Consider the following 18,353-nt stretch of genomic DNA (forward strand, 5'->3'; position numbering starts at 1 on the left):
CACATTTTCTTGCATTTTTTTTTCCTATTTAGGGTAGGAAAGGATATTGACCATTATAAAAACCTAAGAAAAGTATAGTAGGAACTCCTCTGATGGTCTAGTGGTTAAGATTCCACACTTCCAATGCAAGGTGGGTGGATTCCATCTCTGGTGGAAGTGCTAAGTTCCCTCATGCCATGATGTGGCAAAAAAAAGTCAGCAACAACAGAAAATTATAGTGAATGTTGCACATATATCAACATTTTAAATGTTGTATTCCATATCATGAAATTACAGAAAAATGAATTTCAATTATCTGTAAAATGAGCCTATATTGAGATATTTATTTGCATCTGGATTTTGGCAATATCAGATAATGCTGCTTCTCTCAGAAGCCTGGAATATTTACCTTTGCGGATTTGAAATGATTAATAGCTGTTTGGACAGGTATTCTTCCAAGTGCTGATTCCTGTGGATTAATGCTTTTGATACTGCAGTGAGCCCTGGGAGTGAGGAACTAAATTAATAGAATCCTAAGTGTCACACAAGTGCTTTCTTTGTTTTCCTCTTTCTTCCTGTCCACCTGTACTGCTGATTCCAAAAACAGATCAGCATCTGGTGAACTTAAGAAGGAAGTTGTAGGTAAAGTGACACCCCCCACCTCCTGGAAACGTAATGGGAGAGGAGATCTAAATGTGATTGGAGAGTCCCATTATATTTGCTCCAAAAAGCAATTGATCCTTCATTGTGTGACTATATAAAACAACAGTATACAGAGAGATGCAGAGTAGAAGGAAGAAAAGAAAGCAAAGAGTTGAGACAGCTGACTTCTAATAAAGACAGACAGAAAGAGGATAATATCTTGAAGTCTTAATTGTTCAGGCACTGGGGTAAAATGGTGCCCATTATTTTTATGAGCACCTTTTTGCTTCATTTTACTGTTTCTGAGACTTTGAACCCGTAAGGAATATTATATTACTATTCATATGAAAGTACTGGCAAAGTGACCTTATGAAATATGCTGTGTTAAAATTAGATTGTATTTTGCCATTTCAATTTCTGAGACAGAGTGCTGATTTACCTTGTAAATCTTAAACAGGTGTATGAAAGGAACTGACTTTATTTTTTCTTGTTAGCTTTCTATATACTCAAGTTTATTGTAATATCATGAAAAGTGTGTATGTTTCAGAAATTTGTCAATAAGCTAAAATTGTTTATGCATGTTCTGCATTTCTCTTACCCTTGTTTAGAGTGTTGATTACTTTGTTTGCATAGGCAATATATCCTATGGGTCCCCTCTGTGATTCAAAGTCATTCTACAGAACAAGCTTGTCTCCACCTTTTAAACCTGAATGAATCTGTGTCCTTGAGTGTTGTCTTAGAATATGATGGATCCAATAGCACTATTTTTGACCAGACTGTACAAGAGGAAAACTTCCATTCTTGTGCAAATTTTGAGGTAAGGTGCAGAATTTGACATTTCAGAATTTCAGGTGGGAAAATGGAATTACTACTTAAAAATGAGTTTTGTGTCTGTTTCTCCATTGCTGGCTTGTAAATAAATTCTTCAGTACCATTTTTCTAGATTCCGTATATATGTGTTAGAATGGCCATGGGGAGAGGAGGTAGAGGGTGAGATGTATGGAAAGAGTAACATAGAAACTTACACTACCATATGTAAAATAGATAGCCAACGGGACTTTGCTGTATGGCTCGGGAAACTCAAACAGGGGTTCTGTATCAACCTAGAGGGGTGGGATGGAGAGGGAGATGGAAGGGAGATACATGTATACCTATGGATGATTCATGTTGAGGTTTGACAGAAAACAGCAAAATTCTGTAAAGCAATTATCTTTCAATTAAAAATAAATAAATCTTTAAAAAATTAGTTTTAGAGAAATAACAAAACTTGATTTGGATAAGCTGTGGAGTCTGAGAAGGAAAATTGGAGAAATTTTGAGAGGCAAATAAAAAGACAAGTTATATATACAATAAAACTTGTGAGGTACTGCACTTTTCTCTTGCAGGGAATGGTAATAAAACAATATAACTGTTTTCTGATGGGTTTCCCTGGTGGCTCAGCGGTAAAGAACCCGCCTGCCAATACAGGAGACATGGGCTCGATCCCTGGGTCAGGAAGATCCCCTGGAGAAGGAAATGGCAACCCACTCCAGTATTCTTGCCTGGGAAATCCCACGGACAAAGGAGCCTGGTGGGCTACAGCTCATCGTGTTGCAAAAGAGTCGGACACAATTTAGCGACCAAACAACTGCTTTTAGATAGTAGAACTGTTTAAAAATGAGGATAGAGAATTAGGTAAAGCAATGAGAGATTGGAACTCAGGAACATAGAAAACAACAGATAAGAAAACGTAGGAATAACTTTACTGGAAACTGTCCTCAGGCTAAATAAAGGAATTGGAACAAGTGATCAATAAGTCTCCCATTAAGACATAATGGATTCACAAGGCTCTCTCAGCCTCAGAAGCAAATTAAGGCATTGTTTACCATCTAAATGTATAAGAATGATTTTCCCATTTTCTGCTCTTTATGTTAAATAGGTTTCCCACAAGTCTTCTGAACAGATGGCTTTTGTGACTCTGTTGGTTAAGGGAGATACTCTTAAAATCTTTGAGAGGAGATCTGTAGCACTCTCTTCAGAAGAGACAGTGACCTTTGTGCAGACAGATAAACCCATCTATAAATCTGGAGAGAATGGTAAGTCAATATTTATGTTTCCTTCTTATTGTTGATTTCAGAAACTCTTTCTTCTAATTTTAAGCAATCCAAACACATTATTAAATTTAAATCCAAGTTCTAATTTGGTCTTAACTCTTCAGATCAAGAATTTTTAGAATTTTGACCAGTTGTCTAGGTCAGTTATGAAACAGTGCCCTCCAGTTTCAATTATTGAGTGCTTTGTTCCTTACAGTTTTGTGTCTATCTCACTGTTTACAAATTCTAATGACAGGCTTGCGTAATACAATGGCTGCAAGCTAGGGGTGTGTTACTTCATAATTTACCATCTGGGCAAACTAATTAAATCTCTATTTTGACTCAATTCTTTTCATCCACAGAATGGAAATAGTAAAAGTATCTCATTTTTACTGTGAGAATGAGATCAGATCAGATCAGATCAGATCAGTCGTTCAGTCATGTCCGACTCTTTGCAACCCCATGAATCGCAGCACACCAGGCCACCCTGTGGTCAATGTAAAATAGTCTCTCTGTGTGCATGTGTGCTAAGTTGCTTCAGTCGTGTCCCACTTTGTGCGAACCTATGGACTACAGCCCACCAGGCTCCTCTGTCCATGGGATTCTCCAGGCAAGAATACTGGAGTGGGCTGCCATGCCCTCCTCTGGGGAATCTTCCAGACCCAGAGATCAAACTTCTGTCTCTTATGCCTCCTGCACTGGCAGGTGTATTCTTTACCCCTAGTGCCACCTGGGAAGCCCAAAACAGTCCCTGGCACACAGTAAGTAATTTGTAAATGGCATTTATTATCATCATCATTACTATTCATACCAGAAAAAGGAATCATAAATCTGATAACTTAGGCAGAGCCCTTCTTCATTATTGTTGTAAGTAGAAGAAAGCATAAAGACCACCAAACTAAGATTCAGAAGGATATGATTTTTGTCTTGGCTCTGAGAATAAATTATCAACTTCTGCCAAGTCAGTTCTGGTCTTTGACATCTTTAGTTTTCTCATTTATAAAATTAGAAGTTGGATAAGAGCATCCACACACTTTGTTCTATGAGCCTAGCGGGCTACAGTCCATAGGATTGCAAAGAGTTGGATATGACTGAACATCTGAGCACACAGATGACTTACTAAAAAAAAGTAAAAGAACTAAAACAGAATTTATCTTATACTGAGGTTTTTTTTTTTCTTTTGCTACATTATGTTTTCTCTTCTGGATGTATTAAAATACTATGATAACAATTATAGGTGCAAAAATAGCTAATATGGCTTTTTTGGAATTCTGCTAAAATCAATATTTGCCAACATTAATATATTTTTCCATAAAAATTACATATAACTCATGTGCACATGTGTGTATATATGTGCATGTGGGCAGTTGGGTCTGACTCTTTGCAAACCCCATGAACTGTAGCCCACCAGCCTCCTCTGTCCATGGGATTTCCCACGCAAGAATACTGGAGTGGGTTGCCATTTCTCTTCCAGGGGCTCTTCCTGATCCAGGGATCAAACCCAAGTCTCTATTGTCTCCTGCATTGGCAGGCAGCTTTTTGACCACTAGCGCCACATCAAAAGTTCGTGTGTAACTCTTATCATAGGTATTTCACATTTGACCTTCTATGATTAATTCTGCCACCAAGTTTTGAGACTTCCCTATGGGCTGTTATGGAAAAAGTTTCTAGTGGTGGCAGAAGCTCATGCCAACTTTGGTAACACCAGGTCATGATCAACAGAGGAATTATAAATGTGCAATAAAAAAATCTTTCCAAAAAGAACCCAGATCTCAAAGGTCTAAATCAGAGCTAGAGGAGAAGGAAGTGCAGTGTTCTATGAAAGTAAGGCAATTAATTTCACTGTCTATTTATAAGCAATCATATCTGGGAGAGAAAATAACAAGAGTAATAATTCTTATTAATAACTATAAGAAAATTAATAATTAATAAATAATAAGAAAATATTATTGTCCCCTCTTCCTCTTTTAGTTAAACTTCGCATTGTGACACTTGATACTAAGTTCCTACCTATCAACGATGTGGTGAGTTCAGTCATTTCAAAGGCACAATGAAATCTAAACAAATTACTCCATTGCTCTATAAGGTGTCACTGGGAAGTTTTCCATAACTATGGAGATACTTGTAACTACAGTTTCAAAGATAAACCTCAATATTAAACAAAAAACTTTCCTATGCAGTGGATTGATTTTTACTTCTCTAGGTCTTTTCATCCTATTAGAAAAAATGACTTCCATAGAACTTGCTTTTTACTTCCCAGAGGAAAGTTTGAGTCTGTTTCAGATTTAGTTTTCCTGGCATCTTTGGCTCTAGAAACTTTGCCATCTGGAACAGGGGGGAATAAGTCAACATTTAAGTCAGATAATCTTTATAATGCAATATCTGGCCCCCAAATGAACTGTTTTAATATTAACTTGAATTTTTCTTTCTTCTTTCAGTATCCCTTGATCACACTTCAGGTAAGAGATCTTTTTCAAACCCACCATTTAAAATGTTTAGATAAATAGTGATATGTGTGTAGTTCTCATTACGCACAGTGAGAAATTAAGATAACTGAAATATGGGGGAAGAGAAATTTGTACATGCATTTGTGTAAGGCACCATGTGAAGAACCAAAGAAAGGGCTGCCACTTTTAGTGTCTGCTGTGGGCCAAATGGGGCAATGGTGGATCCTCATGGAAAAAATAAGATTAGGCTCTTTGTAGGGGCTTCCCCAGTGGCTCAGGGGTAAAGAATCCACCTGCAATGCAGGAGACTCAAAAGACACCGATTCGATCCCTGGGTTGGGAAGATCTCCTGGAGAAAGGCATTGCAACCCACTCTAGTATTCTTGCCTGGTGAATCCCCTGGACAGAGAAGCCTGGAGGACTACAGTCTATAGGGTCACAAAGAGTCAGACATGACTGAAGCAATTGAACATGCAACACACACCGGCTCTTTCTAAGGGAGGCTTATGTTTCAAATTGCTTGATTTTGGCTGCTGGCTCTTCTCAGTTTTAATTTAGCCACATTTTGTTTTAAGAAAATAGAAATCATAAGCACCTAAAAATGTAGGAGTACACAGAAGGTGATATTATAAAACGGACTCCACTTTAAGAAACCAGTTTGCATCTCCTTCTACCAGTTCAAATCTCTAGTGTAGTGTAATGTGGCTTTCAAATTTAATTGAAATTGCATGCCTGTCAGTAAATAACTTGTATCAATCAACTCCATGTATGTATCAATCAACTCCAACAGTATGTATTTTAATCTCTACATATAATAGATACCATGACTAATTAGTTCTAAAGGTTAATACATTGAGATTTAGTTCTTCATTAATGATCATGTATGTAAATATAGTCTATAAATGATTTTTATTTTGTTATATGGGTGACAACTTGTCCTTCTAGTGGGATAAATAAATATAAGGTTGGCCATTTTATGTTTTCTGCATTATTAGTAACCTGTAAATATCTCCACATTTAAACATTTCATGCAGATAATGTTGTGTTCCATGGAAAGCAACAGCAAACTTAAGTAACATCGCTTTAAATGAGTAAAAGATTTATTGTTTTCAGAAACTACTACCCTTGAGTGTAGTAGGTTCAAGGTTAGGGCAGTAATAGCACAATGCTACTAAGGATTCTTCTATTTACTCTTTTTTCTTTCTTTTTTATTTTTTAAATTTTAAAAGTATGATAACACATTTACAGGAGACTTGGAAAATACAGAACAAAGTTACATATAGTGCAATTGTTTTTTTAAGAAGATAAATTAAGATTTTTAGTTGGAGTTTCAATATCAAACTCTCAAAATTAATAAAATGAATATACAGAAAAGTAGAAGATTATAGGAAACATGAAAAGCACCATGAACCAATTCAACATAGTTAAGATTTATGCAGTTTTGACGCAACAGTAGGATACACACTCTATTCAAGTTCTCATAGACTATGAACTAGGAGACACTGAAACATATCCAGGGATGGAGAACAAGGTGCAAAAATTTCATGATCTAAAGGAACTGAAATCATACAGAGTCTTTTTCCTTACCACTGTGGAATGATGTTAGAAATCAACATCAAAAGATATTTGAAAATAACCCATATATTTTCAAGTGCAATGTGACATTTACCAAGAGAGATCTTTGACTTAGCCATTGAAAGCCTCGATAAAATTGGAAGAATGATAGAACACAGCAGGTGTTTGCAGAGAAACAAGCATTTAAATGAGAAATTAATTATCAAGATACTTTTAAAATCCCATGTATTTGAAAATTAAATGTCCACTTTTAAATGATGGATGTATCTAAGAAGCCATAGCAAGGAAAATTAGAAAATATTTATAATAGAAAAAAAATGAAAGAGAATTTCCCAGAATTTGATGCATGCAGCTGAAGCTGCTCAATAGACTTCTATTTAACCTCTATGTCATCCTCAATATCTTGCTTTATTTTCAGTGGCATTGATTCTTCTCTACCCAGTGACTTCTATTTACGTGTCATCAGCCAACACTCAATCACATGAGTAATTTCCTTACTGAAAGGAAGTTTACAAAATTAATTTAACTTTCTAGATTTTACTGTGGAGGAAAGCAAAAAAATAACAAAAAAGATGAGTAGTGAGAAATGTTTCTGTGCCTTTGTAGATATCTTTTAATCCAGATTTCTTTAATTCAGTTCAGTTCAATTCAGTCGCTCAGTTGTGTCCGACTCTTTGCGACCCCATGAATCGCAGCACGCCAGGCCTCCCTGTCCATCACCAACTCTTAGAGTTTACTCAAACTTATGTCCATTGAGTCGGTGATGCCATCCAGTCATCTCTTCTGCAGTCGTGCCCTCTCCTCCTGCCCCCAATCCCTCCCAGCATCAGAGTCTTTTCCAATGAGTAAACTCTTTGCATGAGGTGGCCAAAGTATTGAAGTTTCAGCTTTAGCATCAGTCCTTCCAATGAACACCCAGGATTGATCTCCTTTAGGATGGACTGGTTGGATCTCCTTGCAGTCCAACGGACTCTCAAGAGTCTTCCTCAACACCACAGTTCAAAAGCATGAATTCTTCGGCACTCAGCTTTCTTCACAGTCCAACTCTCACATCCATACATAATTACTGGAAAAACCATAGCCTTGACTAGATGGACCTTTGTTGGCAAAGTAATGTCTCTGCTTTGGAATATGCTATCTAGGTTGGTCATAACTTTTCTTCCAAGGAGTAAGCGTCTTTTAATTTCATGGGTGCAATCACCATCTGCAGTGATTTTGGAGCCAAAAAAATAAAGTCTGACACTGTTTCCACTGTTTACCCATCTACTTCCCATGAAGTGATGGGACCAGATGCCATGATCTTCGTTTTCTGAATGTTGAGCTTTAAAGCCAACCTTTTCCCTCTCCTCTTTCACTTTCATCAACAGGCTCTTTAGCTCCTCTTCACTTTCTGTCATAAGGGTGCTGTCATCTGCATATCCAAGATTATTGATATTTCTCCTGGTAATCTTGATTTCAGCTTGTGCTTCTTGCAGCCCAGCGTTTCTCATGATGTACTCTGCATAGAAGTTAAATAAGCATGGTGACAATATACAGCCTTGATGTGCTCCTTTTCCTATTTGGAACCAGTCTGTTGTTCCCATGTCCAGTTCTAACTGTTGCTTCCTGACCTGCATATGGGTTTCTCAAGAGGCAGGTCAGGTGGTCTCATATTCCCATCTCTTTCAGAATTTTCCACAGTTTATTGTGATCCACACAGTCAAAGGCTTTGGCATAGTCAATAAAGCAGAAATAGATGTTTTTCTGGAACTCTATTGCTTTTTTGATGATCCAGCGGATGTTGGCAACTTGATCTCTGGTTCCTCTGCCTTTTCTAAAACCAGCTTGAACATCTGGAAGTTCACGGTTCACGTATTGCTGAAGCCTGGCTTGGAGGCTTCCAACCCATAATTTCTTTAATTATGGCTGGATAATATCAATACATTTATTGAAGCAGGCTCACACAAGCTGCTAAAAGCAAATGATGGAGGAAGTGTGGCTTGAAGGATGCTTTCTTATTGTGGGACTTCCATTTAACAGTCTGTAATTCTTTTCACAATTTCAGATACAAGTGCAATAAAATGATAGAACTTTCTTTACTTCCCTGAACTACATGTGTTCAGTCACTCGGTCATGTCTGACCCTTTGTATCCCCATAGACTGTAGCCCACCAGACTCCTCTGTCAGTGGAATATTCCAGGCAAGAATACTGGAGCGAGTTGCCATTTCTTATTCCAGGGGAACTTCCTGCCCCAGGGATGGAACCCATGTCTTCTGCATCTCCAGTATTGGCAGGCAGATTCTTTACTACTAGCATCAACTTGCTGTGTTGTGCTTAGTCACTCAGTCATGTCTGACTCTTTGTGACCTCATGGATTTCAGCCCGGCAGGCTCCTCTGTCCATGGGATTCTCCAGGCAAGAATGCTGGAGTGGGTTGCCATGCCCTCCTCCAGGGAATCTTCCAAACCCAAGGATCAAACCCAGGTCTCCCACACTGCAGGCAGATCCTTTACCCTCTGAGCCATTAGGGAAGCCCCAACTATATAAAGGATCACAAATTAAAAAGAAAAGGATAATATTCTCATACATCCTGTGCTTTTATTTCTTCTTTATTTTCTAGGATCCTCAAAACAATAGGATTTTTCAATGGCAAAATGTGACCTCTTCTCAAAATATTACCGAACTCTCATTCCAATTGATTTTAGAACCAGTGTTTGGAGATTACTCTATTGTCGTGAAAGAAAAATCAGGAAAGACATTGACACACCAATTTACTGTTAATAGAAATGGTAACCAATTGCTAATTATGATTGTTGTCTTATATAATTGAAATGTCCAAAGAACTGTTCAACAAAATAACTTTTATGTTAGAATTAGACAAATTACATTAAGTTTGATTTGGTTTTCTGCCATTTTCCTTTCTTGTCCTTCTATGTTTTATTGTCTCTGCTTTCTTGCTCATCATTCATTGCCTGTATCCTTATTCTGAACCCTTCCTTTTCTCCTGAGGAAATATCCCATTATTTTAGAATAAAGACAACCATCTAGAAAGGATCTAAAGGACTACAGCAAACAAAATGTGAAGTTCCAAGAATAAGGCAAAGAAAGGAAAGGGGAATTATTAGTTAATGAGACACCATCACCCACTGATGGAATTTGGAGGCGTTGAACCATGATCTATACAGAGGCATACATAGAAAAATGTCATGTGTGGAAACACATTTACATGGTTGTAGTCATTTTTGCTCAGCAGTGTGTGAGAGCTGAAGTCACATTATATTTCTCTTTGTTTCCAGTGTTGCCCAAGTTTGAAGTTAAGGTCAGTGCACCACAAACAATAACTATTGCAGACGATGAATTCCAAGTCAGTGCATGTGCTAAGTAAGTATTCAAGAGATTTAACTCCACCTGTCAATACAAGGCTTAGAGGAAACAAAAAAATGAGATCAACCATGTAAACTTATGTATCTGCTTATATTAAAAGTATTAAAGAAGTTATGGATTGTCACTGTATAATATTTGAAAAATATTGAAAAATGTGAGATATTACCTAAAATTAATTACATTAACTGCCATTAACACTTTATTTTTCTCTGGTCTTTCATGAGAACTTTCAACAATTATACTTTTTTACCCACTCCAGTTAAGAAAACCTGTCACTATATAGAGCCAGGCTTTTCATGTATTCCAATTCCTCTCTGCATAAACATATCTCTATGTGGCTATACCAAATTTATCTAACCACTCTTTTATTATATGACATGCAGCCTGTTTGATTTTGTTTTCCCAGTGACAAATAAAGTTATAGTAATGTCTTTGTGTATAAAATGTAGCATTTTAATTAAAAATTATTTACTTAAGAACAATTTCCAGAATTGGATTCACTACAACAAAAGTGTAACAATACTCTGACAAATGTGCAACATTCTTTTAGTTTTTTGACTGCCATATTGATCACTAAGTATATTGTGCCCAAGGACGATTCCGACAGCTTGTCTAAAGCACCTTGCCTCATTGAATCTTCACCATCAGTGGATGTTTTCACTAAAAAAAAAAAGAAAGAAAGAAATACTGAAAATATCATAGTGGAGAAAAAGGCATTTTATCAATTTAATTTTAACTAATTTGAATCCACTTGATGTAAAAAAGGAATTCCTATGTGACTTGAGAAATTGTTATTTTCTTTTGAGGGGATTATTTCTAATGCCTTGCCTTTCCTCAAATTTCTAATTATAGTTAAAAAAAAAAAAAAGATCTAATATTTATTGAATGCCAATGAATGTGCTAAGCATTACATTTGTTAACTTTCTCACCATGTCACTGTGAGAAAGGAGCTATTATCAATTCAATGTTATAAAGAAAGATAATGAGACAGAGAATTTAAATAACTTATCAACATTAATGGGGTTTTTTGATGGAAGAACTACAATTTAGACCTAGGCTATCTAAGTTCAGTTTCTCTCCTAACCAAGACCTCTATTATACTTTATATAAACAATTGAAAATGTTAATATTTGCCATATTTGTTAAACATTGTTTATTTAACTAATGACATGAAAAGTACTTGCCTTTGAATATTTTCAGTAGTATATTAAAGATACATTGGTAAAGGGCAGCCTGGTAGAAACATGGGGATTTTGCTGAGAATACCATAAAGAATCTTAGAAACAGTTTCTAGTCTTTAAAAAAAAATGTTCTTTAGACTGTAGGAAAACAATCATATTTTTCTGAGTTTCAGTGAAGAATAGCTGATCATGTGCCAGAATTTTGTAAATGTAATGTATGTGATATTATAGATTATCTGTGTTAAAAATAATGGGATAATCAATATAAGGATCCTAAACTGGTTTCACTAGAAAAATCACACAGAAAACCAGAATTGTCAGTGGGATTAACGTCTATAATTTATCTGCTAAATGGTATGTTGAAAAACTGCAATACATTTTATCGGGGTAGTCAAAATATTTATCAAGTATCACCTTCCAAAGACTTCCTAAAAGCTAAATGTTGATATGGAATTGAGATTTATTTATTTATTGACATGGAGCTGGGATTTATTGAAATGTTGATATGGAATTAGGATTTATTAAAACTTCCTTAATGTTATATTCTACTCAGATCTGACATTAAACAGTGTTGTCAGTATCAGCAATAATCAAATCCTGCAACAGGACTAGAGAGTTGAGAGCAGAGCTAAGCTTGCTCTCCATGGTTATTTCTGTGCAGGCTAAGAGAACATGATGAATGAATCACTGTGTCCAGAAAATAACATCAGTCAGTGAGTTGCCAACAATTAAGATTGCACAATACTGAATCATTGTTTCTTAACCATTCTCTGGGACTTAGCTTGGAACAGCCAGAGGAAACAACAACAAATTAGATTATTTCAGCAAACCACCTCAGAGATGAATTAAGCTTTTAAGAAGGAAGAAAATCGCCCACAGGCAAAAGTATTTTAATAAACTGCATTAGTATTCACCAAAAACTTTTCAGTTTATAAAAGGAAAATGTTTATTCTGATCTGTATGTAAACTTAAGCTACATATCTTGTGGGTATATGTCAATTTGTAGGTGATAATGCAATAAGTTTTATCTGATAAATAAAAGACAGTAAAAAGAAGGAAATAAGATATGCTGGGGTATAACATTTGTGACCTGTTTAGAGTCTTGACTCTATTTTACTTGTAATTGATATTTAGAGTTGACAGATTATAGTGAGTTGGATTGAGTTAAAATATCAGAAGCATTGAGAATTTTTAAATAGATTAGTGGAAGAGAAAAAACATGGATTGTGGCCTAAGGAATATCTGAGTTTGAATTTTAGTTCCATCAGTTACAATGTGGAGAAGAGAGATACTAGATCTCAATTTACTAATCCATTAAATGAGATAACACACTTACATCTTAGGATCACTGGAAAAAATAAATGATATATGTAAACACCAATGTCCAACTACTAAAAAAAATATTATAATCAATACATTTAATAATATTCAGTTTTACTGTATACTGATTTTATATTTGTTTTTCTAAATACTAGTAGAAGGGATCCTTAAATAAGCCAAAGCTCAAACAATCAACATATTTGCCTTTGAGTCTTTAAAAAGCTTGTATTATAGTCTTTTGTGTGTTTGGGGAGAAAATGAAATATTTATTTAATCCCACCCCAAAAGACAGACTTTGCTAGTGGCTCAGACAGTAAAGAACCTGCCTGCCATGTGGGAGACCTGGGTTCAGTCTCTGGGTTGGGAAGATCCCATGAAGGAGGGCATGGCAACCCACTCCTGGAGATTCCTGCCTGGAGAATCTCCATGGACAGAGGAGCTTGGCAGGCTGCAGTCCCTAGAGTTGCTACGAGTCGGACACGACTGAGCAACTAAGCACTGCTGCTGCTGCCGCTAAGTCGCCTCAGTCGTGTCCGACTCTGTGCGATCCCACAAACGGCAGCCCACCAGGCTTCCCCGTCCCTGGGATTCTCCAGGCAAGAACACTGGAGTGGGTTGCCATTTCCTTCTCCAGTGCATGAAAATGAAAAGTGAAAGTGAAGTCGCTCAGTCGTGTCCGACTCTAGCGACCACATGGATTGCAGCCTACCAGGCTCCTCCGTTCCTGGGATGTTCCAGGCAAAAGTACTGGAGTGGGGTGCCAACACATGCACCCAAAAGACATTATACTTTTGGTCAGAGCATATCCAGTATATGCCAATCCTTTTATATTTACTGAGTGAGAAATGAGAAGTGTTATTTAAAATATTAATCAAGAAGTACTTCATGATCCTGAGTAATTTATTTATGTGTATATATCTTTTGTGCTAGAGCAAGTGTTGCAAGCAGTTTTTAAAATATTTTTATCAGATTAAAATATAACTTTTGAAACTCAATTTGATCATTAAGTCCAAGTCACTGAGATTTTGAATTTTACATTACTTTGAATTTGATTTTTAAAAAAAACAACTGAATCTTCCTAACAGATTAAATGTCTAATTTAATCTAAATTAGAGTGCAAATAGATGAGCTTCCTAATTGAATTTGGTTGTTGGGTAGACATAGCTTAGAGATTTCATATATAACTTATGAATAAGAGACCATGAAATATGACCGTGGTATTGTTCATATTACCAGTATGTCTTATCCTCCTAGGTATACCTTTGGCCAACCTGTACATGGGAAAGTCCAAGTTCAGGTGTGCAGGGGATTTTTTTCCTCTGTGGCTTGTGAGAAAGACAAGAATGAAATATGTGAACAGTTTGTTGCACAGGTACAGATCATGATCTTTACTCCAAAAAATTAATTCTTGCTCATTTTCAATATTATTCTTTCTTTGATTCCATTTATAAAAGAGACTGAACAACACTATTTTCATGTTGTGGATAATGGAGGTTGTACATGGGTGAGGTAAAGAATGAGAAGAAAATTTAAGGTATAATTCATTCTCTAGGCCAAGTTCATTGCACTTCACCTATATATTCATAGAATTTTTAGAATTTGAAAGATCTTATTGTCTTTTTTGTTTATACTGTTTAGGTGACCTCTCTGATCTTTCTTTGGAGTATCATAAACTATCCTTTACATAAATAAATCCCTGATGGCACTCATCATGCCACCTAGAATTGTCTTTATGAAAAAAGTTCACTTGCAAATAGCTGTAATTCAGAGTATCTATTTGATTACCTTAGATTTGAAGTTCACTTTTGAAGCCACCATTTGCTTTTTCAGTTTATAGTATCATAACATTAATGATCATGAGCATCCCTTTGAGGATCACCTTTAGACTTCAAAAGCGAAATGTGTTTACAGCATACAGTTTGTATTTTAATTGTTTGTCCTAATCTCACTGAATTTTTGAACAGAAAATTACTTAGTCTTTTTGGTGAATATCGATATTTGGTTAATACAGACAGAAACCTATATTTAGGTAGGGATTGCAGACTAAAAAAGACTGAATGGAATTCTTTCACATCAGAGAACATTATTCTACGGTGTGGTTATAATTTTGTCAGCCATTTTACCCAAGTGATGGGGATTTCATTCAACTAGTGTTTAATTTTTCCCCGGTGTGAAAAATGCAACAATAAATAATCTGCTAAAAATATTTTTATGTATGAGAAGTTTTATTTATTTGAAATAGATCCCTAGGAGCAGATTTCCTGAGTCAAAGTAGATAAGTAGGTGGATAGATATAATCATTTATAGATTTAATTTTTAAAAAATATTACTGCCAGCCATACATGAATTTTGCCATTTTGGTAGACAAAAATTTAGCTTGTTTTAACTTGCATTACTAGTGAGTTTTGGGCTTCCCTGGTGGCTCAGTGGTTAAGAACCAACCTGCTAATTCAGGAGATGTGGGTTCCCTTCCTGGGCAGGAAGATCCCCTGGAGAAGGAAATGGCAACCCACTCCAGTATTCTTGCCTGGAAAATCCCGTGGACAGAGGAGCGTGGTGAGCTATAGACAAAAGAGTCAGACATGACTGATACTAATCAACAACAGCAATAACTCATGAGTTTGAGCATATTTTCATATTTTTGTTATCAGTTTGGACTTCTTGTTTGAGAACTCTTAATGATACCTGTTTTTCCTGTTGCTGTGAAATGGAAACTTTCTTGTTTTATGAATATTGCCCTCTAACCCTCTTGCCAGAACTAGAAAAAGCCTGCACACAGCAACGAAGAACCTGCATGCCACAAGAAAGATCCAATGCAGCCAAAAAAAAAGTACCCTCTAGTCTCAAAGCAAAATTTTTTCAAGTTTTTATTTAAATATTTGTGGTATTTTTGAAATACCAGAGCTCCTAATGTTTATGGGCTCTCAGCCCTAGAAAAATATCTTACCTGCCATTGTATTATACATGTAGCTATCTTATAAGATTTTAAAAATGTATCTAATCAACATATAATTTTTATTAAGTTCTAAAATAATTTTCTTTTCTTCCAGGTGGATTTTCATCTGTGTTAGTATCTACCTCTTGTACAATTTTGCCCTCCTAAATCATCTCATAAAAATGTTCATCTATTTTGTTGGTCTTTAACTTCTGCTTTCACCTTTTTCCTAACAGTACTTTCTGTTTCTGTATAACTTATTTTCATTTTCATGTTACTCTTTTCCTTAAAATTTTAGTTTATTTTATTAGTTCAAAAAATGTTAGTTGCTTCTTGTTTAAAAAAAAAATTCAGTGTTTTTACATTTTCAGTTAATCACAACATAACAGCAAAGATTTTGATGCAAGTATTTGTCCCTTGACAATGGCAACATCTAGATTATTATTGATTTACTTCACGTAGTCTCTTTGACTCAGGGATGACTGAAAATTTTTTCCTTATAATTTCAAAGCAATTAAAGTTCTTCTGATTACTTTTTATTATTTCTTTTTCATTTGTATTTTAAACAGACAAACTTGACCTTTTCTGTTGTTGTTGATTTTATAGCTGATAGTTCAGAGCACCACATACTCTGGAATCAGAATGCCTGGTTAGCTCCACCACCTCCCAACTGTGTAACACTGGGCAGATTATATAGCCAACCTGGGCTTCGTTCATTTATCCATATAAAGGAGATGATAATAGTGACTTGTTCATATCATGGTTCTGAGGTTCAATGAATTGATATATACCTCTAATGTTTTACATTTGAAATTAATAAACACTATATTTTAAAATAGAGTTAAATCTATATCTCTCTAATTACTCTTGTCGCTACTGAAATATTATCTACAGATTTTGCTTTATTTCATTTCATTTTACACTGGTAGCAATTTTAAAATCTTTATTGAAATATAGTTGATTTACCATGTCATGCTAATTTCATATGTACAGCAAAGTGATTCACTTGCACACGTATATATAAATACATGTATTATTTCTTTTGTATTCTTCTTTTACATTCTTTTCTCTTATAGGTTATTATAACATACTGAGTATAGTTTCCTATACTATGCAGAAGGTCCTTGTTGAATAACTATCTGTATATAAATAGTGTATATATTGTAATCCCAAACCTCTTACCCCTCCCCCCTTCCTCTTTAATAATCACAAGTTTATTTTCTATGTCTGTAAGTCTGTTTCTAGTTCATAAATAAGTTCATTTGTATTCTCTTTTTTAGATTCCACATGAAATCACATATTCATCTTTTTTCTAACTTTCGTCACTTAGTATGATAATCTCCTGGTCCATCCGTGTTGCTGAATATGGCATTATTTGCTTCTTTTTGTGGCTGAGTAATATTTCATTGTATACATGCACCAGATTTTTCCTTTTTAAATGAACAATTTACCTTGAAGTGTTTTGGTGTCACATATTCTGTTCTTAATACTTCTCAAATATTAAGGAGATTTTAATTTCTCAATCCTAAAATATTATTCAGATCCATTTTTCATTCTTAAATTTGTTCCCATCAATGTCTCCAGGAGAATATCCCTGAAATCTGTAAAATGTGCATTACTTCCACTTTGTTTTCATTACTGATGAAACTCCCCCCAACCTCCTCCTCCTTGTTCTGTAATTCTTGGTCACTTCACCAAGTTTGTGAGATGGAGCCATGGAGCAATTGAGGGAGCTATATATCTGTGCTGAAACTCCATATATTTTTAGAGACTTTTAAATCCCTAACCTTTTCATTACACTTTCTCTTCTTTTCAGTTGAAAAATGGTTGTGTTTCTCAAATTGTAAATACAAAAGTCTTCCAACTCTACCGTTCTGGACTTTTCATGTCATTTTATATCACCACAACTGTTACAGAAATTGGGACAGGTAATGCTCCTGTTTTATGGGCAATCTGGGGCTATATGCAGCTTCCTGAGAGATGTTTACTGAGTTAACAATGTTCACGAAATACAGATCAATAATTGTTCAACATGTGGAGTACATTGCCAATAGGTCAACTTGAGTGTTGCTTTTGAATAAGATTTTCCTAATAATACTTAAAATTATTAAGTAAATGCTCTACGTTTATATCTCATCTGTGCTTGCATCAATAAGACAGAGGGGCTTGACAGGTGAAAAAATTAGGTGTCTGTTTATAATTTTGTGTGATAATCAACTGCCAGGGCCTAGTTTTTTATTTAATGCATATTTCACAATCTACATCTAGTAAGTCTAATCCAGCTCTTTGCCTGTTTACATAAATAAAGTTATATTGGAATACGACCATATTTACTCACCTTGCATAAGAGTGACAACAAAATTGAGTAGCTGTGACAGGGGCTTGTGAATCGTGGGCTTAGAATAATAACTATCAGAACCTTTATAGAACTTTGCCAACTTCCAATTTAATACAACTGGATACATTTGCAAAGGCAAAAATCATTAGTGAAAAATCTGCACATAGTGAGGGTACAATAAATATTTGTTTAAAAAATGAAACAGAAAAAGAGGAATGCGAGATTTAATTTGAGGTAGTAAAACCAGATTCAGTTACTATTTCTTGTTACTTAAAAATGATTGCTGCTGCTGCTAAGTCACTTCAGTCGTGTACGACTCTGTGCGACCCCATAGACGGCAGCCCACCAGGCTCTGCCATCCCTGGGATTCTCCAGGCAAGAACACTGGAGTGGGTTGCCATTTCTTTCTCCAATGCATGAAAGTGAAAAGTGAAAGTGAAGTCGCTCAGTCCTGTCCGACTCTCAGCGACCCCATGGACTACAGTCTACCAGGCTCCTCT

At 35.7% G+C, this 18,353-nt stretch overlaps 1 protein-coding gene and 1 long non-coding RNA gene across 2 annotated transcripts in view; one reads left to right on the plus strand and one right to left on the minus strand.

The window, feature by feature from the left end:
* The first annotated feature begins 874 nt into the window (after window positions 1–874).
* OVOS2 (ovostatin 2) overlaps window positions 875–18,353 on the plus strand; it is a 52,026-nt gene continuing 34,547 nt past the window's right edge. The window contains 8 exon segments of the mRNA NM_001164024.1: window positions 875–939; window positions 1,255–1,438; window positions 2,540–2,726; window positions 6,640–6,671; window positions 9,316–9,484; window positions 9,992–10,076; window positions 13,835–13,952; window positions 17,332–17,443. Of these exon segments, the coding sequence (NP_001157496.1) occupies window positions 875–939; window positions 1,255–1,438; window positions 2,540–2,726; window positions 6,640–6,671; window positions 9,316–9,484; window positions 9,992–10,076; window positions 13,835–13,952; window positions 17,332–17,443 (952 nt within the window).
* Window positions 10,073–18,353, minus strand: part of LOC132345342 (uncharacterized) — a 53,700-nt gene continuing 45,419 nt past the window's right edge. Inside the window, exons 2-3 of the long non-coding RNA XR_009494638.1 lie at window positions 15,023–15,141; window positions 10,073–10,739 (exon numbers count right to left, since the gene is read on the minus strand). This is a non-coding gene — a long non-coding RNA (uncharacterized lncRNA). The remainder of the gene's footprint in view (window positions 10,740–15,022; window positions 15,142–18,353) is intronic.

This window comes from Bos taurus, chromosome 5 (genome assembly GCF_002263795.3).
Source record: "Bos taurus isolate L1 Dominette 01449 registration number 42190680 breed Hereford chromosome 5, ARS-UCD2.0, whole genome shotgun sequence".
Taxonomy (NCBI): domain Eukaryota; kingdom Metazoa; phylum Chordata; class Mammalia; order Artiodactyla; family Bovidae; genus Bos; species Bos taurus.